The sequence below is a fragment of the Schistocerca americana genome, chromosome 5 (assembly GCF_021461395.2).
Source record: "Schistocerca americana isolate TAMUIC-IGC-003095 chromosome 5, iqSchAmer2.1, whole genome shotgun sequence".
Taxonomy (NCBI): Eukaryota; Metazoa; Arthropoda; class Insecta; order Orthoptera; family Acrididae; genus Schistocerca; species Schistocerca americana.
This window is the reverse complement of record NC_060123.1, coordinates 429,061,583-429,088,012: the sequence shown is the minus strand read 5'-3', so window position 1 is coordinate 429,088,012 and position 26,430 is coordinate 429,061,583. Positions and strand designations below refer to the sequence as shown.

Here is a 26,430-nt window from a genome sequence, read left to right as displayed (position 1 = left end):
TGCTATGAATCCACATGTGAGCACACGACAGCTTAAACATGAGATTGGCATTCCTAAAACCAGTGTACCTCATATTCTTACATGTTACCTCTTCCATCCTTACCATGTACACCTACATCAAGAATTGCATGGGAATGATTTCCAGAATTGTGTACAGTTCTGTCAGTGGGCACAGCAGCAAATCCTCACCAACCCGAACTTCTTCTCCAATGTTCTATTTTACCGATGAATGTTCCTTCTCAAACGAAGGACAGGTAAACTCGAGGGACATGCATTATTGGTCCAGCAACAACCCACAATGGCTTAGACTGGTGGAGCATCAGTGTCAGTGTGAAGTTAATGTCTGGTTTGGGATGTTTGGTACTACAATTATTGGCCCTTATTTCATCAGTGGTAGTCTAAACAGCACAATGTATGCCAATTTCCTCAGATGAATTCTTCCTCCTATTCTGGATGACATGCTGCTAAGAACCAGAATACTTATGTGGTATCAACACGATGGATGTCCAGCACATAATGCCTTGCGTGCACATCGTGTTCGGAACTGAAGGTGTCCTGCCAGATGGATTGGTCGAAGAGGAACAGTTTCTTGCCCTGCTAGGTCTCCTGATTTAAAACCATTGGACTTTTTTCTTTGTGGATGCATTAAAGATGTTTATCTCGATATTCCAGCAACTCCAGATGACATGCAGGATGGTATCGTGCTTGCTTTTAATTCTCTTCACCAGGCAACACTGGAAGCAGCAAATAATTCTTTCGTTCAACGGGTGCACCAGTGTATCAGTGTCCAGGGTCACCACTTTGAGCACCTTTGAATGTTCTACTCCTGGGCAATGGCACAGGAGAGTCAAAGTCAATTTTGTGTTATGTTTTTACTTGGTTTTCATTTGTTTTCAGACAACTCCAGCAAGTGGAAGAGTTTGTGATCCTGGGCTCAAAGTCAATGTTGTGTTATGAAATTAATAACATTATGTTTCAGTGAATGGTACACTGTGATACATTTTTGAATAGGTCTTTAGGAGAGGAAACGAATTACCAAATAAAAAATACAGGGTGCCATTTAAAAAAGTCATACCGCTGTTCATATCTTTGTAAAAAACAAAGCTACAATGAACACAATCATGCTGATTGATGTCCCCTTGATGGCTCAGGAACATTTGCTTGAAACATTTTGTAATTGGCCTCTGGACAAACAGTTATTTAGGGTGGTCAAGATAAGTGCCTTCATGATGGGCATGTGCAGAAATTTTTCCAAGAGAAGGCAAGATGTAAAACTTGTCAGTTTTATACAACTGATTCGATGAGTTTGAAAATCTGTCATACCCTAAGAACTAAATTTGACAAGTAGTGCAGAAAACTAATTTTATCTTAAAAGTTTGATTGTTATCTAGTTAGAATTTTTAAGGCACATAACTTGGGTGTGTAAACTGTAAGCATGTGTCAATCGTATATGCAAAGTGTGTGTGTTTATGCTACTAATATGAATGTGGATGCCACGTGGGGTAGCCGCATAGTCTGAGACGCCTCGTCATGGTTCGCGGAGCTACCCCCCTTGGAGGTTCGAGTCCTCCCTTGGGCATGGGTGTGTGCGTTGTCCTTAGTGTAAGTTAGTTTACATTAGATTAAGTAGTGAGTAAGCCTAGGTACCAATGACATCAGCAGTTTGGTCCCTTAGGAACTTATCACAAATTTCCAAATTTGAATATGGATGCCACCTTTTTGATTCAACGAACTGAAATTACATCCTCATATGAAAAAATCCAGGGTATCCAACAAGTTAAGAAATAAGGCTTAAAAATATTCACAAAAAACAATTTACTGAAATGAGGCAATCATTTTGTTAATTTTTTCTTTGACGTAAAGTCATTTTTCAGTTGTACTGGTAACTGATTTTCACTGATCGTGGCAAACATCCTGATGTGTTTCTAAATGTTAAATTATGGCATACAATTCCTTTTAAATAACAAAGCTGAATGTTAAATCTTCTGCTTCTGACCACCTACACAGAGATTATTAATACCCATTCTCATCCAATAACTTCTCTCAGTAACATTTTTGTTTGTCATTGAAAATGCTGTTGTTCTGGTGGGCACATTGTGCATCATTATCTGTGAATGTTAAATGTTGATGAGAGATCACAAAAGTACATACAGATTTGTAAGACACCAAGTGACCATCCTCCATGAGGATGCTTTCTATTATTAGGAAGCTGCAGCCTTGTATGATGATCTTTCATTAAAAACTAAAAGAGAGATTTCTGCCGAAGGGAAACTGATATATAATAAAACTAGTGCTGGACTGAAAACATTTGTTTTCATCTTAGGGTGGCAGGCATGTGCATCACAGAGCAGTGACAGACCTGTAGGGATCTTTATCTCATATGATGACAAAATGCTGAACAACTATTTAAAGCGAGAAATTTATGCTTCCCAGTTTTTCTGGTGTCTGTTGCATACACACACTTCTTTGCAGATGATTTCTTGATTACCAGCCCAGTTTCACTAACTGTCAAGAATGCTTTTTTTTTCTCCCATGATTGTAGTGAACATTGTACTGTAAGAATTTCAGTGTCTTCCTAATTTGTGATTTGTTCGGCAGGTGGGCTGTGAAGGTCAACTGCGAAAGCACTACTCACAACTAGTCAACCAGCTGAAGCAACAGGCCCATGATGGGACACTGGCTGAAGTTCTCCAGCTGCCTGTTATTGGCTGGCATGTAAAGACTGAAACATCTTCCAGTCACAGAGAAAGGAGAGAGGTAACCACTTTACAAAATTTTATTCAAAACCAAATACAGATACTGGAAGTGTAAACAATGAAAACTGTGCCATTTTTATGTTGTCTTACATATTAGTATTAGTTTTTTTATGTGTTTAACCGTTCTATCGAACTCTCATAAAATATATATGACTTCAAACTTCTGATTGCTTTACAAATGGGTTAAAGCAGGTAAGCAAGAGAGAGTTTGAAATGATGTTTAAAGTTTATTGGCTGTTAAGGCCACTCATTCACAAATACTGGATGAATGAATTACTGGTACTTGTGTGCGGTGAGTAGCACTGCCACAAGGCATATACACAGTTTTAACTATAATGCTTGTCTTATTGTGTTAAACCTGTAACTGTACATTACATCTGTTAATGATTAAATTGTGACAACATTTTACATTTTTAAATGGACTCAGTAATTATATGAAATACTGAAAATCAAGTTTTTGTTGCCCATGGAAGCCATGAATAGGCAACCTCCAACTGGGATAGGGTGCCATGAACTGGGCTAGCCATTTAGTAATATAGTAGATGGTATTAAGAGTCATAAACTTACGCAGAAAATTCAAGCTAATACACAGTATACAAACATCTGAGTATTGAAGCCAGTGTGCTGATATGTCTAAAGAACATTACTATCTGTATTGGATGGTAGAATCAAACAGTGCCAAGTCCAAGTTGTAATATCAACAATATCAAGAAAAGGATAGATTGCAATTCTTCGTTAAGATGGCACGTTGAGTAGTTGCAGACGGACATGATGAAAAGACTGATGCTGCTTATAAGCTTTCAGCTAAAGCCTTCTTCACAAAAGAGAACCCCCCCCCCCCCCCCCCACACACACACACACGAAAGAAAAATCCATCTGTGGCACAGAAAAGTGTCTGTGCCTACATGATGTTAGAGTGCACCCAGAGTTGACTAATACAATTGTGATAAACTAAAATGTAATCAGATGCAATCTGAGGTGAATTTTAACTAAAATAATCCAGGAATCAAATTAGATAATAGTGATGGAATTAGATTAGGAAATGAGACACTAAAGGTAGGTAATCAGTTTTATTATCTGGGCAGAAAAATAACTGATGATGGCTGAAGCAGATAGGATATAAAATGCATACTGGCAATATCAATAAAATGCAATTTTGTCATATGATGGCATGATGGAGACTGTGGCTGTTGTTTGAAGACAAATGTTGATGGTGTTAGGACAGCAACCAGCCACAAATTTACTTTGAGTTCCTTTATTCAAAGGAAATCATTACCGGTTTCAAATCATCGTGATTCATCATCAGACGGTTTACATGCTTTCTTTACGACATTTGGTGTGTTTTTATAGATTAATTGTGAAACGTCAGTTTCGAGTGTTTTCATAACTTTCGTCCAACCGATGTAAATGCATTCCCACTGCATCCTCGTTGTTGCGCACGTAAATAGTTCTCACTGTATACGCGTGGTTAAAATGATCTCAGCGACAAATCTAAAGTGTACAGTGAGAACTACTTACGTGTGCAACAACGAGGATGCAGTGGGAGTGCATTTACATCGGTTGGACAAAAGTTATGAAAACAAACACTCGAAACCGACGTTTCATGACAATTAATCTATAAAAACACACTGAATGTCATAAAGAAAGCGTGTAAACCATCTGATGATGAATCACAACGATTCGAAACTGGTAACAGTTTCCTTTGAATAAAGGAACTCAAAGTAAATTTGTGGCTGGTTGCTGTCCTAAAACCATCAACATAGCAATAAAAGTTTCTGAAAAAGAGAACTTTAACAGTGAATATCAGTCCAAATGTTAGGAAGTATTTTGTGGTAGCTTTGTATAGAATGTAGCCTAGTATGGAGGTGAAACATGGGTAATAAGCAGTTCAGATGAGAAGACAACAAAAGCTTTTGAAATATTGCGCTACAGAAGAATGTTGAAAATTAGATGGGCAGATCAAGCAACTAATGATGATGTACTAAATCAGATTGGGGAAAAAAGAAACTTATGGCACAACTTGACTAAAAGAAGAGGTCTACTGATAGGACACATCTCGAGGCATCAAAGAATGCTGCATGCTGTGCAGATTTGAACAGTGTGTGAGATGTTGGTTGCCCTGGTGAGGAGGGCAGCTCAGTGCTGACCACTAAGACCCTGCCAGCGAGGTATAGCTGGCCGCTACTGCAGTGAAGTACAAAAAGTCATTCATTGTTGAGGGAGATGGGGTAGCTGTGATCCATCATTGTCATTAAGGGAATCGAGGCAACTCAGATGTCCTGTACAGCGGAGTGATCAGCGAACCACATGTGTACTTTGGAAAATAACATGTAGGATGGCAGTTGTGGGTGGAATTGGCATATGTTGCATGACAGCAACAATAGCGATTCTGCACTGGCATGAAGTGAGCAGGGGCATGTTGCACAGGTGCAGACATGATGCAGTTTGTCATTTTCTGCGCTGGTGGAGATGCATGTGTGTCAAAAGTGGGGGTTTCTTGATGGTGTGCAAAGGTCACTGCTCTGGCCGGAGAATGGTGACATCAGCTTCGGCGAAATTCGTGCAGGATGGGGCCAGCTTGTTGTTGGTGAGCCATCATTTGTATTGTCGTCGTAGCTGTGTGTCATGCCAGCTGTCTCTGTTATCAATATTATCGGACTCTCACTGAATTTTGATAAGACACAGTACATACAGTTCCGTACAGTGAATGGTATGACGCCATTAATAAATATAGACCTTAATCAGAAGCATATAGCTAAGGTAGAATATTCCAAATTTTTAGGTATGTCCATTGATGAGAGATTAAATTGGAAGAAACACATTGATGATCTGCTGAAACGTTTGAGTTCAGCTACTTATGCAATAAGAGTCATTGCAAATTTTGGTGATAAACATCTTAGTAAATTAGCTTACTACGCATATTTTCACTCATTGCTTTCATATGGCATCATATTTTGGGGTAATTCATCACTGAGGACTAAAGTATTTATTGCACAGAAGCGTGTAATCAGAATAATAGCTGGAGTCCACCCAAGATCATCCTGCAGACATTTATTTAAGGATCTAGGGATATTCACAGTAGCTTCTCAGTATATATACTCTCTTATGAAATTTGTTATTAACAACCAAACCCAATTCAAAAGTAATAGCAGTGTGCATAACTACAATACTAGGAGAAAGGACGATCTTCACTATTCAAGATTAAATCTAACTTTGGCACAGAAAGGGGTGAATTATACTGGCACTAAAGTCTTTGGTCACTTACCAAATAGTATCAAAAGTCTGACAGATAACCAACAAGTATTTAAGAAGAAATTAAAAGAATTTCTGAATGACAACTCCTTCTACTCCATAGAGGAATTTTTAGATATAAATTAAGAAAAAAAATATTAAAAAAATAAAAAAAATAAAAATAAAAAAACACAAAAAAAGTAGTTATATTAACTTAAGTATGTTGTTAAATTACCCTAATTATGTCATGTATTGGAAAATTCGACTCGTTCCACATCATTACGAAATATCGTATTCATGATCCATGGAACTAGTATTAATCTAATCTAATCTAATCTAATCTAATCTAAATGCACAGTCTGTGAGAGTATATTCGATCAGCGAGTTGAAGGCACAGGTCCAATGGTTCATGCTTGTGACTGACCATGGCTAGCTGGACTTACAGGGGGAACTGGCAACCCTTTTTTTTTCCTTTATTAAAACAACCATATATGTACATAAGCACAAAAACAAAATATTGAAGAGCTGGAACTGATTCAACACGAATTGTATCCTACAATAGACTGAAGAACACATTTCAATATAGTGCCATTTGTAAGCTTACAAAATAGAACATAAATAGTAAACTGACAGTAGCCTATTCAGTCCAGACAGAGACATAGATCTGAAACGCAAACATATATATAATTGATTGTCTTAACTGGAATGACAGTTCTGTCATTTGATTCATAATCATCCAAACTCAAAGTCATTTGGAGCACACAAACGGATAACAAGAGATGCACAGGAACATAAATTAATGAAAACGTCATAATGAACACCATTGAGAAGTCGGGAGTAGTCCTAGGAACTGGTATAACCCCTTATTCATTGTGTATTTTGTTCGCTACATAGTCTTGCATGTGATTTGTGTCCTTACCGGCATCGAGAATTACCCTACGCCTTGTTTTTCAAAAATTATGTCTAACATGTTAGCAAACATCTTCCTGCAATTTGGGTAACGTTTCATCTTCCAGCGTGCCGTTCTCATGTAAGCCTCGAAACTAATGAGATTATCTTCACTATTGTGGATGATGATATATGTCACAAACTGTCCTAACATCCACATCACGGTGGTGTTCTTGGTAGCGGGAAAATGTTTTGCGTCCGGCCAGAGCAGGATGTCGGTGCAGTGGCTGGCTGGGCTGCTGCAGGTAATCAGGCCTAGCCTCTGCTGCACCCATTTCCAGTTAATGAGATGACCGCCACAAGTGAAGCAATGGCGTAAGGTGTCGAGCAGACCACAGCGGACGCATTTATCACTGTCAATTAAACCAATTCTATGCAACCTTTCATTAGTGGGTATAACATCGTTTACCACTTTATACCATGTGGACGCCACTTCAGCAGTGTGGACGGTTAAACTTATGTTGTCCCAAACTGCCTTCCAATGAACGCTTGGGTATTTAAGTTCAGTGGGATTCCGGACTATTGGAGATGTCCATCTTTTTAATAACAGGTGCGTCGTCAGTAAATCCTGCGTGAAACAATGTCCATCAATATAGCTTACTTCAAGAAAAACTGCTTGACATGTCATAGTTTGTAATGTATTTTACCTATATCAATGGGTGGATGCGTATCGGTCGGTTGTAAGGTTCGGAAGAGCCAACTGGTTACGCTGAGAGGTTCGTTATCCAACAAATGGGTGATTCGTTTAATATATAACGCAGTACACTTTCGGTTAACGTCAGGCATGTTTAGTCCGCCAGCCTGTCTGGAAGACGTCAGTGTGGTGTATTTCACTTTGAACAGATGCCCTTGCCAGATATATCTATTAGAGAGTTTCATCATGTGTTTGGCCTGCATCTTGGGGACTGGAAATAGTTGGGCCATATAGTACGCTTTACTGAATATATAACTGCTGAGGAGTCGTACGCGTTGGAGAATGTTAACGGACCGCCAATTGTTTTCATAGATGGCACCTTGCATTTTATTGGTGACCTGCTTCCAATTTTTTGCATTCATTTTTAGCGGGCATTTGTCGATAATCATCCCCAGAGTGGTGTGGGTTTCGACACGCTTCGCCCAAGGTATAATAACTGCATCGAATCCTCAAATGTTGACAAAGGTGCATTTACCGGTGTTGATTTTAGCACCGGAAGCATGACAGTACTCGTCTACCGCGGTCTTGAGGGTTGATACGTCTCTGTCGTTGCGCAATAACACTCCGACGTCATCGGCGTAAGCACGAACCACGAAGGACGTCCCGGCGATTGAAAGGCCTGCAAGTTTGTCATGAATAGAGCGTAAGAGTGGCTCGAGCGATAAAACAAATAACATTGTGGAGAGAGGGCTCCCCTGCGGCACTCTTCTTTGGACCTCAATGGGTTGAGTAAGCTGTCCATTTACGCTGATTCTGGTTGTAATGCCCGTGACGAAATGTTGCACGACATTTATAACCCTTTGCTCAAAACCACAACGCTGCAGTAGCTGTAGGAGGTACTCGTGGCGGACGCGATCAAAAGCCTTGCAAAAGTCGATAAACAGCAATGCGAGATTCACGTTAGTGACTGACACTATGGCTATTACATGTCTATATTCCGAAAGGGGCGTCATAATAGTGCGACCAGTGATGCATGGTTGATGGTTGTGAATCACTTGCTTCATTAACAGAGACAATCTGCTGTTGAGTGCTCTGGCGAAGGTTTTGTAATCAAAATTGAGTAAAGTAATAGGTCGGAAGTTATCTAAGGTTTTTCGGTGTTTGCTTTTTGGTATCAATACAATTCGGCCTTCCTTCATTTCGGCCGGCACGTCACTCCCTTGCATCACTTCATTGAGAACATCTGTAAAAGCGTGTCCGATTACGGGCCAGACGCACACATAAAATTCCCATGGCAAACCATCAGCGCCAGGGGATTTATTTGATGGCGAGCCAGAAATCAGTTCAAGGACTTCGTCTGGAGCAAAATTGTGTACGACCGCCGAGTTGTCCGCAGGCGTGACTATGGTGGGCAGAGCACGCACGATATCGCCGTCGTCATCACCATATGTATCGCATTGCGAGTACAGATCCGTGACGTACCGGTAAACTGCAGTAAGAATCTCACTCTGTCGTCGGGTCAAACGGAGTCCGTCATCTGTGTCCACCTCCCCGATAAAAGCTTGCTTGCGATGGGTACGACATTTTATGAGGTGATAGAGCAATGCAAGTTCGTCCTCTTGAAGCGATTTTGCTTTAGATCTGATCTTCAGTCCTTCAAGCTGCGTTCGCTTTATGCCTATAAGCTATGCCTTTATTTGTTTGATGGTCGTGAGCTGTGTGTTGGTTGGTGTCGTAGTCGCATACAACTCTCGCAGAACTGTTTGGTAAAAATCAATCGTGCGTTTGACATCTTGCGCCCGTTGCCAACTGTAGTTTCTTAAAGATAATCGCATTTTCCATTTGACCACAGCATTCCACCAGGCTATCTTGCTCAGATATCTGCAGCATTGCTTGAGACAATCCGCCCATGTCGTGGAGATGACATCTTGTAGCAAGGCATCGGCGAGAATAGAAACATTTAGGCTCCATGGAATCCTATGCCATTTAGTATGCTGTTTGGCCAGATTTATCATGACACAGAGGGTGCAGTGGTCGGAGAAGCTAGCCGGAATGACATTGGCGTCCAGAACATGTTGGCAAATGTTCTCAGAGATGTACAAACGGTCTAGATGGCTACATGCAGTGGTGGTCAGGTACGTGTACTTTACCAGGGTAGGAAATTTTAGTTCCCATGCATCCTTCAGCTGCAGATGGCGCACCAGATCATATAGTTCCCTACAGTAATTAAAGTTTGGCGATTGGTCTTTCCTGTGGATCTCACAGTTGTAATCACCACTAATTATCAACTGGGTTGGGTTGCGGCGTAGCAAGTATATGATGTCTTGTTTAAAGAAGTTAGCTCTTTCTGATTTTAAGGTCGTTTCAGATGGAGCATAGATATTGACGAGGGTGACATCAAAAATTTGGCAAGCTGTGCCTCTACCGGAGTCCAACATTTCAATATTGCTCACTGGGATTCCGTCTCGTGATAGAATGGCCACACCTGTACCCCCGTCCGCCATGGTGTTTACAATTGTTGCAAATCCTGATACATGAAAACTTAAGATAGACACTTCCTGTAACAGAATTATATCAGCTTCGGACTCATAGATAAACTGCCGTAGCATTGCTAATTTTAAATCTGTCCTAACTCTATTAATGTTCAGGGACAAAAACTTATAAGCTTGACTCATGATCGTCCGAGACTTGTGGGTGATGGGAAGTGTAGGAAGCCCAGTCCATCTCACTGTCGGACTTCGAACCTACATCCGCAGGTTTTGTACCGGTTTTTGTGCTGACTTTACTTTTTGAGTTACTTCCAGCCACGGAGTCCTTTGGTTTAACTTTATTTTTCCGTCGCAAAGGTGTCCGAAGTGTCATTGAAGACGGCGGAGTCAGCGAGTCATGGCTGTAAGCAGTATGTGAAAGTCCTTGCTTCGGAATGGGTGACGGCAAGTCCGAAGACGCGGCTTCAGTAGGCTCACTGTGTTTGTTTGGAGCCGCACTGGCTGTTTGTATACAGCTGTCCGGGTCCTCGTGTTGTTTGGGAGCAGTTTCGAGGTGGCGCCTGTTTATGTTATGCTCTACACCGCGTGCTTCATCCGCCGTGTTTACGAGTTGCAGTTGACTGACTGCCGCCTCTTGTGTGTTGGCCACCTGCGGCGAGTCGGCAAGCGACATCGGAACGGATTGCTGTAAACACTCGGCTGCACTCGTATTGACAGTTTTTGCGTCGGGCGGTTGAATGGGAATTTGGCAGGTCGTAACTGAGCCATCCAACACATGCGTGTCCTGTGTGGAGGCCCGTGGCTCCACATCATCGGTTTGATTTTTTACTACCTGTTCGCCGGAACCACTACCGTCACTTATAGTACATCGTCGTTTGTTACCGACAGATAATGCAACACCGGTGGCTAAGGGGTGACTGGCCACAGGTTTTTGAGGCAAGAGTGGGAAGGTGCTGTTACCAAGATCGTTGTCTTCTGACACAGATGCACTCGGTTGGGAGTCAGTCACAGAAGGCGTCTGATTTTGAGTTAGGACATCAGCCAATGTTAATCTCTGTCGTTGCAGATTGTTTCGAAGTACGACAACTCGCCGTGGGCAATCCTCTCATAAATGGCCACTCGTGTTACAGATAAAACAAGTGCCTACTTGCCCCTCTTAAATGACATGAGCCTTATAACCACAAACCATTATATAGGATGGGATATTGACTTTAATGGCCCATGTCAACTGAGTGAACCCCACTATAACATTGGAGTTTTTGACTGCTCGACCATTTTTCATTTCTAATCTGTCGGATGTCACCGTATTTGGCGAGGACATTTCTAAGAAAACAATTCTCAACCTCAGTTGGCAAATTGAACACTCGCACTTGTTTATATTCAGTGTCAGCATTAGTTATTGAAACTGTACTCACCGACTGATCACGATGTCGGAACTCTGCTTTCCCACCAGTATTCACCAAAATTTTCTCCAGTTGTATCTGGTCTAAAAACTTCACAAAGAAACAGTATTCCGCCATGTCATAATATGCTGTGTGGACCTGATCGGATGTGATGCCAATAATATCTACTATCCAGCCATGGATTTCTAGAGAACTCGGTTGCAAATTCCTGGAAGATTTCTCAAATGCAAAACACAGGGTATTCTTACGTGGTACACTGGGAGCCATAACTGCACTATATGAGCGGTCGGGACCGCTGTGAGTAAATTAAGAAGCTTGTGTACGATGGTAGTGAAGAAGCACTGAGAATATCACAGGTCACAATCCAAGAATTATTATAAACACGGCTTGCGGCGCTACGACTACGCGGAAGTACCGACACGTCCGGTCACTGTTGCGTCCCAAGTGGAACTGCCCGTAGGGTCCATAACATATTGTGGGGCATGAGGTTGAAGGTCAATATGTCTGTGGAGGCATCACCATAATAGTGATGGAGTCTTATCATAGACTTTCATTGTAAATGATGTGATAGATGATTTGATTTATTCATCTGGGGAGCTGTGTCTGCATGTTCCCCCCTCCCCCCCTCTCCACGAAAGCGGCCTAGTAGAGCAATAAATTTTGTGCCATTGCTGATGATGTCCCTTGATGCATAAATGTTGTCCACAATGGTGAACTGTAATGATGGATGATCTGTCCAGAATAAAGTAGTAATGTTCTAGAGAATGCCACTGTCACTATGTATCATGCAGGCTTCAAGCATGGTGTTATCTGTAGTGTCTAATGTCTTGGCATGAAAAGCATTGTCCACAGGCATGAATTGCATGGCACACTGGGGGCACGACAGCAGCATTATAGTTGCGCAATAGTCAGAAATGATGAAATTGCATGAAAACATGGTCATGTGCGGTCACCAATGTAGTTCTTCAGGGTATAGATGATGAAACTAGTGAATAATCACATAATCTGGATACAATGTAGAATGCTTTTGTTGTATATTACACAGTGTGTGCACAAGACAAATGACCAAACACAACAAAGCCATAAGACAGACTGATTGTCACACTTTCTGCTCAGTGTTCTGGTTGACTACCAGTGATTTTATTTGTCCTGCAAACACAATCATAATTTCAAAGTATTTTTGTGATCCACAAATTCTCCAGATCTTAACCCAGTTGAATATCTCAGTCACTGTGTTCATGGTGTGAATCTTCTGCCAGACACACTTCAAAAGCTGGGAATCACTGTAAAAGGCTTAGTATAAGCCACTACAGAGGCCACTAAGCACCTGATTGAGTCATTTTCAAGTTTTTAATAATTCCTTGTGACACACAGCCTGTAGAAAGCTATTTAGTGATGTCAGTTTTACTTCATTAACTATCAGACAGAAGTCCAGATGTTTACTGGAATCGCTGGCCGGTGTGGCCGAGCGGTTCTAGGCACTACAGTCTGGAACCGCGTGGACTGCTACGGTCGCAGGTTCGAATCCTGGCTCAGGCATGAATGTGTGTGATGTCCTTAGGTTAGTTAGGTTTAAGTAGTTCTAAGTTCTAGGGGACTGATGACCTCAGAAGTTAAGTCAAATAGTGCTCAGAGCCATTTGAACCATTTACTGGAATCAGCTGTTTACAAATGTTTACTAATAAATTATTATATTACTTAGATTGCTATCCACCACATAACAGATATGCTGAGTTGCAGATAGGCACAACAATAAGATGGTCAAACAAGTAAGCAGATTTTCCATTGTTTGATTATACTACGTATGAGAGATGTTCAACATTACTTATTTTTCTCATGCAGGAAAAACAATATTAGTTTCAAAAGTAAAAAGAGTATACACCAGGCATTTTACTTCTAGCTATTTGATTTAACACATTTCATAGTTCTTTGTGGATGCAGCTGTCTTTCTTTTTGTGATTTTTGTGGTATCTTGTATTTTTTGTATCTGTTTCTAATAAAGAATTTAAGATTTGATAGTTCTCACTGAAATGTATTCATTATATTCATTCTGAGGATCTCGTTTCAGGTTGGTTCAGGTGACTATGATGATGAAGATGTGCCAAGTGGATATGATGGTGACATTGAGAGTGAGACTGATGCTATTCCTGAAGCCAGAATTGTGCCTACGATGGCTTCACCTTCATTCCCAGAGGCCACAGCATCACCTCATCCTCATAGACATCACCATGGGGAGGACGCAGATCAACTTGAGTCAGAGGCGGAACTCAGCTCAATGCTCACATCTGTTGCTGCTGGATATAATCTGCCAACAAGCCCTGTACATTCTTTCACAATTCTTCCTACACCAGTCCTAGTAAGTAACACACTCAATAAGTGCAAACACCATGGTTCATTCATGATTCAATGCTCCAGTTTTATCATGGAAAAGATTCAGTGATGGCAATAACGAATTAATATGGTACTGCAAACAAGATGGGGGGGCAGGCAATAGTGGAGGTAAAGGATATCATCTCTCTCTCTCTCTCTCTCTCTTCTCTCTCTCTCTCTCTCTCTCTGACACACACACACACACACACACACACACACACACACACACACACACACACACACCACTCCCTCTATCTTCCTGCCTACAGGAAAAGCCTACAGAATTTTCCCATCCAGCATTTGTTGTATTCTCTTTTACCAAGCTGAGGTTGGCAGAATGGTGGCCCTTGCATTACGATTGTTTTGAGTATACCATAGCGCAATAAGCAGCTCGTTTTCTGAGCTGTTAATGGGAAGCTCCTTCTTCCAGATGACCTATGGGCTTTGTCAGGGGTTTCCTTGGCTAGACTGATGCCAGGAGAATAGTGTGATTTAAAGGGGATGTGTTGTAAAGACAGTTCCCATCCGTGTATTTCAGTAAACACCGACACCACCACACAGCCAAAGATGACTGACATCACATATTATCAGTGGTGAAAATTGGTAACCAATGGGAGAGGCACCATTAACTCTGCCTCTCTCTTTTTGGACAAGGGAGGGAGCAGTATTCTACACAGAATTTAAGCAAAAATATCTGTTTGTAAAGTTACTTTATAATTTAATTTAAACTGCTTTCTTAATAACACTATTCCAGTAGCTGAAGTGTGTGCCAAAATCTTGATGTTATATTCCATAGGATGACTGGTACCCGAGAAAATATTCAGCAATATCAAATTTGCTCAGCTGCTGAGGCTTGGGTGACACATGCTCAGTGCAGCAGTTCTCCATGGTCCTGATAAATTGACCAGTATATGAGGCCCCACAACTGCAAGGAATACAATAGAGACCCACCTTACATAAACCAAGATCATCCTTTACAGAATCTAAAAGGACTCTTATCTTAGATGGTGGTTGAAAAACACATTTCACATCATATTTTTGCAAAATATGACCAGTCTTGTTGGAAACGCTCCCTGTGTAAGGCAAAAAGACTGTAGACATTGGTGCCACCTCAGTACTGTCATCACTCACCCAGTTCACGGTTGGCTGACAGCATAACACATGTTTGATCTTTCTTTGACTGTAACCATTCTGACAACAGGTGAACACAAGATGGGCTAACTCAAGTGGCAAATTCTCAGGATCTGAATGACATGGGCCCTGTGAACCCAGGTATGAAGTACCCCTTCATGCCGATCTGGATGGAGACAACTATCAGCCTATAAATATAGTTCAGTGTGAGTAGGCTTCCTATAAACACCTGTCCCAAAATACCATCAACATTTCTCCTGACCAACACATCAAGGAAGGGAAGGTGCCCATCTTCTTCCTTCTGCATCGTGAAATGAATATTCAGGTCAATTGAATTCAGGTCTTCTAAAAAGCCATTCAAATGGTCTAGCATGGAGTGCATCAAACTAGTTTTTGGACGGGTGACCATATCATCATAATAGCTGAGCAGAAGATCATAACTGAATTGAGAAACCATTTTCATTCATAAGTTTACACATTAAAGCCTAAATTGATTTTGTTAGTCCAGTCTCATGTCAGGTTTCCAATTGTCGGTCATCTTATATGAATTGCCTGAGGAAATCAGTTGTTTAGTTTCTGATTTAGATAGCACAGTGTCCATTTCTCTTCAATTAAGGAGGTGCATAACTTCTTGCTCAGTCTAGTACTTCGTTTTCTGCTGAGGCACACAAGAGCCATCCCATCGAGATAGCCAACATTTTTAAAAGCAAGTAGGAGGCCAACAACTGAAGCAAATTTCAAGAGTACTTGAGCACTTACATGAAAATGAATATCAATTGAGGAAAGGATAATCTATCAGTTTGAACTGCATTTTCATAATAAATTCTGAAGTGTTAACATGAACTGTTAGAAGTGGTATTGAGAAAGCACTTTATGAAAACCGTATTTGGAAGCCCCACATAAATGTGGTCATTCAGTGACAATTATACACCATGAAAATGTCAGTAATTTAGTACAGAGGCTCATTCATACAATACAATGGATTAATGGTCAGATATGGATGGCGAACATCCTTTTCCAAGCTTCAAATGGTGGTGAAGCTCCCAATTTGCACATCCAAAACAGATCATTTATTGTATTGATACATCCTCAGTTTATTTGTTGCATCAAATCTTATAACATCAGTAGTTCCACAAGGCTTTTAACAGATGATGCTGTTGTATGCAGAGAAGCTGCAATGTTAGAAAATTGTAGAAAAATGGAGGAGGGCCTGTATAGGATCAGCACTTGGTGCAGGGAATGGCAGTTGACCCTCAACATAAACAAGTATAACTTATTGCATTTATGTAGACAGAAAGACCAATTACTGACTGATTACACAATTGCTGAACACTCACTGGAAGCATTTACTTCAATAAAATATCTGAAGTGGAACAACCACATAGAATTAACTGCGGGTATGGCAGATGACACACTGATGTTCATTGGAAGAATCCTCAAGAAATGTAGTCCATCAACAAAAGAAGTAACTTACAAAATACTTGTTTGTCCAGTACTTGAATATTGCTCATCAGACTGGGATCCATAAAAATAGCATTGATAGAGGACATAGAGAAGATCCAAAGAAGAGCAGCATATTTCATTACTGCTCATTTAATAAGCACAAAAGTGTCTCAGAGATGATCAACCAGCCCCAGTCACAGATTCTGCAAGAAAGGCATTCTGCAACATAGTGTGGTTTATTGTTAAAATTCCAAGAGTGTACATTCCTGGAAGAGTCAACAATTATATTGCTTTAACCTACAGATATGTCATGAAAAGACCATGGAGATAAAATCAGGGAGAGTCAAGCCTGTACAGAGGCCTACCAGCAATTGTTTGTCCCACAAACCATTTTCAACTGGAACAGGTGAAGGGGCAAGTGACAATGAACACACATTACCCTCCACACATACCATAAGGTGACTTCTGGAATGCAGATAGACATGTACATAGATCTAGATAGCCACAGTCCCAGTTATAGTTGTTTCCATATATTCTAATTTCTGTTGCTTCTTTAGTAACAGAATGCCAGTATGTAAGTGTGGGACAAGATTTTAGTTTCATAGGACATTATTCTGTGTTCATTTGTGAGACTGTGTTCAACAACTGCTAATTTCCCAAGTTTTTAAACTTTAATGTGGCTTTGGTGTTCTGCACAACAGCTGGCAATGGTACGGACAGGCTGATGATTGTAGTTGCTTCTTCACTCACAAAGAACATGATGAATTCCAGTGTTACTGGGACTGAGGTTGTTCTTAATGGGGCACAGCATCTTCTTTACCTTCTTTGGTGCTTGGAAAATAGGTCTTGCACCTCTTCTTCCCAGGATGTTATGTATTCTACTAGATGTAGCAGTGTAGAAAGTGCAGAGTATGTAGATCACCAGATGATTATTCATTATTTTCTGGATAGAGTTCTGCCAGCACAGTATAATGATGATGCATGCCTACCAATGACATCTATCTATGGGCTTTAAATTATCACTACAACAGCAGCCACGACAATCAGTTGTTCCTAATGAAGATGAGGGGGTGATTTCTTTGAAAGCTGGAGATTTTATCCAAATCTGATATAAGAAGTAAACCAAAAATGTTTTCCACAATGCTGTCCTTTTGCAATACTTCAGTCTCAGGTCACCTCTTAATTTTACTGTGCAAATGAGATTACCTACTACATACTGTATTGTGACTGCTTACTATTATTCTGAACAGTCATGATAAAATTCCACAAAAATATCATTTCTGACATACTGAAAAGATTGCTTGTATCTTAACATACAATTAGACACTGTGATTTGCATAAGGAGTAAAGCATGGCCCCATGGACTGCATCCACGCCTGCAGACATATTTTATTCCTAATTCATTATATCAAGTTACAATGTACCCCCTTTTATATCTCATTACCTGTTTTTGATAAATTGTTGCTGTGGAATTCTGTAACTCTGTTTTAGATACCCATCAGACCTACCAATTTAATGAGCATGGAGGTTTTGGTGGAACCCAGCAGAGTATATGAAGCAGAGGTGGTACCATCAGCTACACCAGTTTTTGTAACTGAGGTTGAGCCATCATCCTCACCAGAGTCTCCAAGTACACAGGTATGTCTTGGTCTGAAAATAAAACAGAAATATTTAAAATATTAACAAGAAAATCTTAAAAATGTTTACTATCAGAATACATACATATTTGTTGTTAAGTATCTTGCTGGCAGATAATATAAAATTGCAGAATAAGTCTGAATAGACTGGTGGCAGCACTCATATTGAATCAATTAATTTTTTTCAAATATCTTGCATTGAGATAAGACTGAACATTAGCAACACATAAGCCAAACACAATCACACTGAGATAAGGAATGTGATGAAAGAACATACACTACAGATCTTACCCAATTTTTCAAATGCCTGCAATAAAGGCAGTTAACTAGTCTTATTTATCACTGTGCAATATTAAAAGCAAAGTCGAGTAAAATATTAACGGTACCTATTACAAAAGAAAACAGTGTTGAAATTTCTACTTAATGTTTTCTCTTGAGTGTTTTGCAAAAAGTTTGCCTATGCTTTGTTACTCAGTGCACAGGTATACTATTTCAAATATAATTTCTCATAATATGTTACTACCATAGTATTTATATTATAAAATGACAACCATTTCTTGTCCACCAGGTGACTGAACCTCTTCCAACTTGGAGCAGTAGTTTTGGTTCTAATGAAACCAGTTTCACCAGTAGCAGTATTAACACCAGCTTCAGTGATACAAGCAGCACATCACTAGCATCAACCACAGAAGAAGAGCCAACACCTCCTCTTCCTGCAGTTACTTCTGAGAAAGCAGTCCCTCTGCCAAAACCAACAGATGAAGATATTGAATATGGCGTGAAAAACATCCCTCCTACAATTGAGCACAGACTTCGCAAACTACCCATAACAGCTGGTAAAGCTCTCAGGTATGAGATATATTAACACTTTTATTTTATCCATCCTAAATGATATATTAATACTCTTGAAGGATGAACTGAATTAGGGATAACTGCCATCTTGGAAGAAATGGTTCAGTGATTGTGATATCTTTTGACTTCACACTTCCTATCTCAATGATAGCAGTAGACAGGAGGAGTGTGATTATCAGCTTTTGGCATCCAGTACAGATAAATGCCTCACAGCTCTCATCTATGTGTTTATGGTCCGCAGTTATATATGTCATTATTGCTCAAACATGTTTCTAATACCGTCTACTCACATTTCCATTAGGGCATAGCCTATGTGTTTACCTTTACCTTGGTCTCCAACAAAGTAATTCCTTAAATTATTTGTCATCTATTGGCCTGATTGCATTACCTACCCACTTCCTTTTGTTTTTGTTACACTCATATTATACCTTCAACTCAGGTTTGTCCCTGAATAACTGGTTTGTTTATCCGTCTCTGATTCCCAGCATTAATCTCTTCAGCAAAACTCAGTTTTTGAATAGTTTTTATAGTGATAGTATGTATCTTGCTGCCTTAATTCAAAGCCAGCAATACATGCAGTTAGTGAACTTTCTGTTTCAGACACATCAGAAGCTTTAGTTGTAAAAAGTCTGTTATGTTTGCTAGAACCACTCCAAGCCATTTGTATTCATCTGTTTATTTCTTTTGCTGCTCATTCAATAATCTTAAACTGTCCTAAATACAAAATCTCACCAACTGGCTCTGTGACTTCATTGTCAATTTGTACAGTTTTCGTTTCAGTGTATTCATTGCAAGGTAGCTCATCCTGTTTGACCACTTCTAGGTGGTCAAGATCAGATGGGCAGGGGGGGGGGGAGGGGGGGCGGGGGGGGGGGGGCTGGGGGCTGGGAGCTGGGAGACAGTATCAAAACTTCATATGGGTGCTTACAGGCTAATGTGTGTACATTCTGTGGGAAGCTACCCAAGAGATGTCATTGTTGGCTAACCCCGATTTTAACAGCATTTAGACAGTGCAAATTGCAACAAGTCACTAGGTAATTCAGAACTGGACAATAAACATGTGAACAGTCTAATAGATGTAACTTGTTGCTAAGGGGTCCAGATGCCATAGCTCGCTGAGCAGTTAAGGTGGTGGTAACTTAACTATGGAAACCAAAGTGTACATTTATCATTCATGGCTTTTACAAGAAGACAGTCTGAATCAATAAATGAACTGTCTTGCATTTATGTCAACACATGAATATCAAATCCTTAGTGTCTACCTTGCCATGACAATAAACAATACCTTCCACTACATCCCATGTGGAGCAAAAAAAGATTAAGGTAAAGACATCTCGCTCTTGTGACAGCCAGGGCTCATTCCGAAAATGAATTCAATATCATCAGTGAATGGACATGCTGCTGGCAACAAACCTGTACTCCACAATGCCTAAAAATGCCCTGCATCCAGGAGAAGCTCTTGAATTTGACCAGCCTTGGGCAATTTGGACTACTTTGAATTGCATCTGAAAGGGCCATGGAAGATGTGGAGACTCTCCCACAAGTAGGGCAAATCTTCATCACCATCTTGTGCCAGTGGTGCTGAATGACAGGAGTGATAAACTATATAGAATATTTTGATGTTTGTTTTTAGCTGTTGTCATTTGTATTATATTGTGCTGTAGAGTTGTGTTGTAGTTTTTGTATGTAGAGGTTTAGTAATCTTTGTATATGTATAGCTACCCTGGTTCAAAAACTTCTAATGTTTCCCATACAATAAATAAATAAGAAAATCTGTTTCACCATTATAGTAGACAGCTATTGTGATGCAGTACAGCAATGCAGCATGATAGTGTGTTGACAGTTCCAGAATTTTAACATCGACGTGGAGCTTGCATCTCTCATTCATAAATTGTAATATGTGTAGAATAGTAAACTCCTTCAGTAGTCAGAGGTTTTCTCAATCAAATTCTGAAATTTGCAGATAAATGTTTTTATTTCACATTAAAATCCCCATGCCCGAGTACTATAGCACATTGTCGTAGGAGACAAAGCAAAATAGTACTGACCATTGATAAAGTGAATTAGTGTGTGGTAATTCATTTTTGGCAGCAGCAGAAATGTTGCAGCTGTATCAGGCCAATTCAGATGATTAAAGAAGACACATGGATTGGCCTGACATACCTGCAACATTTCTCCTAAAAATGAATTTCACTTTATCAAAGGGCTCTGCTATTTTATTGTAGCTCCTATAGTAGTGTGCTATAGTACTCAGGCATGGGGATTTCAATGTGTACTAAGACTGCAGAGTGGTATCTGAAAATTACCAAAATTGATCACATAGCTTTACTTTTTCAAGGTGATAAGTAAAACTTTGATTGTTCCTTGTACTAAATAAATAAGGACTTTTAGTAACAACATAAAAGCAAGAAAATGTAAATGAACTGAAGGTAAATTGGCTTGATTATTTTATATGGAACATCTTTGAAGGGAAAAAATCCTGGGAAGTAAATTGATATTCAAATGTAGAAAGACGATATTCCAAAGTGCAGTGAGTGGGCCAGCGAGGTGTTGTCTTTGATGGCAGAGATAAGCAAATGTTATGTGAAATACTGCCAGAATGGTTAAAAACAGTAAAACTACAACATGCAAGGATCACATCAATGTAAAGCCTCCACAGATATTAATGATACTTTGTAGTGTTTGTGAACATTCTTTTAAGTCACAGCATCTCCCAAAAAGTGTGTAGAGACAACTTGTTAACACTGATTTTAACGTAGTATATTGCAGATACTTCTAGTGAAAAAGTTAAATGTTATTTTGTGTACATTCTTGCTTAAGACTTTAGAGGAATGGGATCAGAAACACCACTGAGAGGTTTGTCATAGGTGATGGTAAATTTTTCCTATTTATACATCATCTCAAGAAATCCATACAAATGTGGTGTAATGTACATTAAGACTTTTTAGAACTTTTGTTGTTTTGAATTTATCCATACTTGATTGTGCTGAAAGGTAATCCTCGGAGTGTTTTCATTTCTTCATATCATATACTTACCTCTTCATTAATTTTGCAGGCATATTATACCAGAGGATGTTTTCTCAGATTTGGAAGATGGCAATACAAGAAACTTACGCCTCATGTTTAAGACTCTTGAAGGAACATTGGTGCCTCCAACATACTGGGTGCAGTTTGACAGAGAAAAACAAGAAGTCTATGCTTTGTGAGTTGAGAACTTTGTTAAGCATATATAGACTATGCTTGTTATCCTGTTAGTTATTCATCTCATCTGAATTCATTCTGCAGGCCACTGGAGGAGCAAGTGTCAAGGTGGACCTTTGTAATTGAAGCAATGGATAGAGAAGGAAAGACTGTCTCTGACAATTTAGAGATATTGGTTCAACATCACAAAGGAAGGCGTACTGTTAACCACGAATTCACTCTCCATTTGCGACTGGAAAAGAAATATGAATTTCCAACAGCAGTTGATTGGCAACTAAGAGTACTGGACACTCTGGCAGCACTCTACGGAGATCCAGATACCAGCAGAGTAACTGTTAGAAATTTGACTGTGACAGATCCTATCATATTCACATGGACAAATGATTCCTTGCCAAGATCACATTGCCCAAAAGATGAAATAGATAGATTATATAAGGTAAGAATAAACAGTGCATTGTAATATAGCATTGAAAGACAAGTATTATTTTAATGATGTCTTCTATTAGATGTGTCATCTATTAGATATTTGATATAATATGCTGTATTTAAACCTCTTAGAGTCTATTTCAATGCATTGTCTCAAAATGTGACAGGGTCACAGGTATGGTCTAATATCCTGGGTATGGCCCATGAGATCTGGAAGTGGAAGGAAGGATATTTACTCTTTTTTTGAAGACCTCTCCAATATCTTCAGTTTGTTTACACAGACAGCTTATCATTGCATGTGTGTGGTATCCATGAGTTTTCAAGCAAGATGGGGAAGTGGGGGGGAGTATTTTAGAATTCGAGGGGAGACAGCTATCGGACTGAAAATATTGTTCATGGTTAGTGATATTAATGTATTGTTATGGTACCACCATCGGGGTAGAAGTTAGAGCCATAAGCGTGTTTTAAAAAAAAGTGTCTAGCATGCAGAGCCTGAAATGGAACAGGCTTGGTGGTACATACATATTTTTTGCAGTTACCTTAAATTTGTTGTCCAGGGGCCTTGAAAGAAATTATTTGACAGTAAATGGTGATTAGATTATTTTTTACAGACAATGCAGCAGGAAAAGTTGTAGCCAATATAGTATGTTACTCTGTTATGTTAGTAAGTTAAGCAAAGGGGAAACCTCATCACATGGTTGATTAATGGTTTCAAAAGGAAAAAGCATCCTGTTTCAGTTGCATTTCTGTTTAGAGACTATACATTTTTGTTTGCTTTTTCGATTTGCAGAGATTAACTGCAAATGAAGAGGGTGAACCATCAAAGGCACTAAGAGATCTTCTTGCACATGATTTCATTAAAGTGAAAAAAGTATCATACCGAGGAATTGGACAATGTGAACCACCATCAAAACCAGATCAGCCAATAGTGCCTCCACCAAGCACTACTGAGAACTTCCCTCCTGTACCTAGGAATCCAATTGATCATATTGAAGCAGTTGTTGGAGAGTTGCTAGTTGTTGTTGTACCTGAGGTAAGACAAAAAAATGTCACCATAGTTAATTAAAGCAGCTTTGCTGCTGTCTTCACAAACAGTGTCATCTACTAATTTCTATTGACTAATCAGAAACTGCATTACGTTTTAACTTGTTTACAGGATTCATTTTATGATCCAGAAGAAGGAAATGTCCGTAATATGCATCTTACCTTGCTTACATTAGAGCTGAACAAAATTTCTTCAGACAACTGGCTTCAGTTTGATACAAAGAATCAGGAATTTTATGGAATACCAATGCCAGGTGATGAAGGCAGCAAGGAATACCACCTGGTAAGTGAAAGCATAATTTTGTTTATTTTTCTCATCAGATTCAGAGAGTTTAAAAAAAACTGAAATTATTGTTTGCTCTCTTTTCAGGTGTGTGAAGATAAAGGAGGGTTAACTGCACATGATGTACTGACTGTAGAAGTAAAGCCTGCAAGGAAAATTAATTACAATGTTGAATTCAGAATGAAGTTGGATGTCCCATATAATAAATTTAAAAGCAGTGCTTCAGACAAAAGAAAGTTTATTGAGAAATTACGTGATCTTTTTGGAGACAATGATGCCTCTGCAATTGCTTTAAGTGACATAATAGAAGGTTCAACAATTGTAACATGGCACAACAGGACACTGAATACCTCAGTGTGTCCAGAGGATGAAATTAGAAAACTGAGAAAAATTTTATTGAATAATGATCATAGTATATCAGATCGTGTGGGTATGGTCCTCGGCCCAGAATTCCCTGTAGAAGAAATAGAGGTAATACCAGCACAGATATGCCAAGGAGAGTTTACCTTGATACACCCTATCGAGGAAAAAGTACCACCACTTGAAGAAGCAGCTGTAGGATCTTCAGATGAATACCTCATTACTTTTATCGTACCAGCTGTGATTATTGTAGGCATGATACTACTGGCTGGGATTGTTGCATGTGTGCTGTACCGAAGGAGAAGACGTGGCAAACTGAGTGTGGGTGATGAAGACGAGCGTCAGACTTTCCGTAATAAGGGAATACCAGTGATATTCCAAGATGAACTCGAGGAGCGACCTGAGCCAGAGAACAAGAGTCCTGTGATCATGAAGGACGAAAAACCACCTCTTCCACCACCAGAATATCAGCGAAGTGAGGCAGAGCCTAGTGCGCCACCAACAGCTGCTCACCCACTGTTGGGAGAGAATAATGCGGCTACTGACGACACACCGTACCAACCGCCGCCTCCTTTCACAACTAGTCGAGATTCTGGACGCCAAAACCGTCCCAAACCCACGCCGACTTACAGAAAACCACCTCCTTATGTGCCTCCTTAACATAAGACTCCTTGCCTTCTCTGTTACTTGCACATATTTCTTCACAGTGCTTTAGTGGAGATGACAGACATATAATCAATCACTTGGTGCCTTCCATGTACCACACTTGGCTCCATTTAAGCATGACTTGACAATACTTATGCAGTGCAGGAACTCCGTTGCACTACAATGCAATAATTCAATAATTAGTCCTGAGTATCTGTATCCTAATTTTAATATGGAAATGAAGTGAACAGAACTTAATACTGTTATAACAGAGTAGAGTGAGGTAAGTGTTTGTAGATTATAACACTGCCAAAAAAGAGGAGTGATATGCTTTGTGAAATAAGCTTACCTCTATTATTCATAAGTGATAGGTTGTATTATTTTATGGTAATTAAAATCTGTAAAGCTTTTTATATGAAGAGAGATAACTAACTGCTACCAATATTGTAGTTTTGATATGGAAATTGGCCACTGGCTTGTGTGTCCAAATACCAGTGCCAATTACTTATGTTCTATTTGTAGCACAATTACTCATTGTTTTTGTATTCATGAAATGATGCCTTAAGAAACAGACATACATGTACTTGAACAGTAATTTGGCATCCAACCATGCTATACTGTACAATAAAATTGTAATTTTCAGTTGCCAGTTGTTTGAAGGATCAGAAAATATAAGTGTAGACAAGTTACCAATGTTGATTTCTAATACTTGAGCATTGTTACTTGTGGCATACTACATTGTAATACTGTTGTGAAAGTCATATATAACTATATGCAACTGTGTCATATCACAATGGACCATCTGAAAACGAAACATAACAATTTGTCCAAATTCTTGCTCATAAAGGACATTCATAGCCACAGTGTTTCAAGCTGTTCCCTTCCTGGCTCCTTCAGTAAGTTAATTATTGAAGGAAGCTCACAAGAAGAAGCAATGTTTATCATCAACTCCCAGTCTGAATTGTCTGTTATGAACATGCTGAATATAGATTTATTTTTATTTTTAAATTGTGTGTAAGTTAAGTGAATGGAAGACTATGTGATGAATGTATGGGCTGTGTGTGTTCTTAAAAAATGTCATGAGCTGAAACCAAATTATAATCTTTTGTATTTGATTTTTATTGTCACATAGATACAGAAGTAAAAATGTAGAATGAAAGTGGAAAATAAATTTAGAGGTACCATTTTGTGTTTCGCATTTTTAATGTAACTGTGTCTTTCATTACTGTCCCTTGATTCATAATATATATGGCATGCAATTAAAACTCAATTGTATGTGTGGAACTGAGGTGCTTCACTGAGCAATTCATGATGTAAAGGTGAAATTGTGAACTTGTAGCTATGAAAAGCCCTACTGCAGAATGGTCCCTGATGTATTCATTTTCTTTAAATCATTCCAGGTTGTGTTGAATTCTTATGAAAGACTATATTGGCAATTGTGAATGCAATATGTTCAATGGAAGGAGTAAAGTTAGAGATAACCACTCACATATAACGGACATGCTTTGTTGCAGGTTCAGGTTTCATTTGTAGTAATCCTACCGCACAACTGTTTTTCCTCATTAACTCCATGTTAA

At 39.5% G+C, this 26,430-nt stretch overlaps 1 protein-coding gene across 1 annotated transcript in view; it reads left to right on the top strand.

The window, feature by feature from the left end:
- Positions 1–26,042, top strand: part of LOC124615585 (dystroglycan 1) — a 136,671-nt gene extending 110,629 nt beyond the window's left edge. Inside the window, exons 6-14 of the mRNA XM_047143571.1 lie at positions 2,599–2,757; positions 13,530–13,817; positions 17,897–18,043; positions 18,611–18,891; positions 21,950–22,096; positions 22,180–22,531; positions 23,312–23,554; positions 23,678–23,848; positions 23,936–26,042. Coding sequence (XP_046999527.1) covers positions 2,599–2,757; positions 13,530–13,817; positions 17,897–18,043; positions 18,611–18,891; positions 21,950–22,096; positions 22,180–22,531; positions 23,312–23,554; positions 23,678–23,848; positions 23,936–24,868 — 2,721 coding nt within the window. The 3' untranslated portion in view covers positions 24,869–26,042. The remainder of the gene's footprint in view (positions 1–2,598; positions 2,758–13,529; positions 13,818–17,896; positions 18,044–18,610; positions 18,892–21,949; positions 22,097–22,179; positions 22,532–23,311; positions 23,555–23,677; positions 23,849–23,935) is intronic.
- Positions 26,043–26,430: the final 388 nt, after the last annotated feature.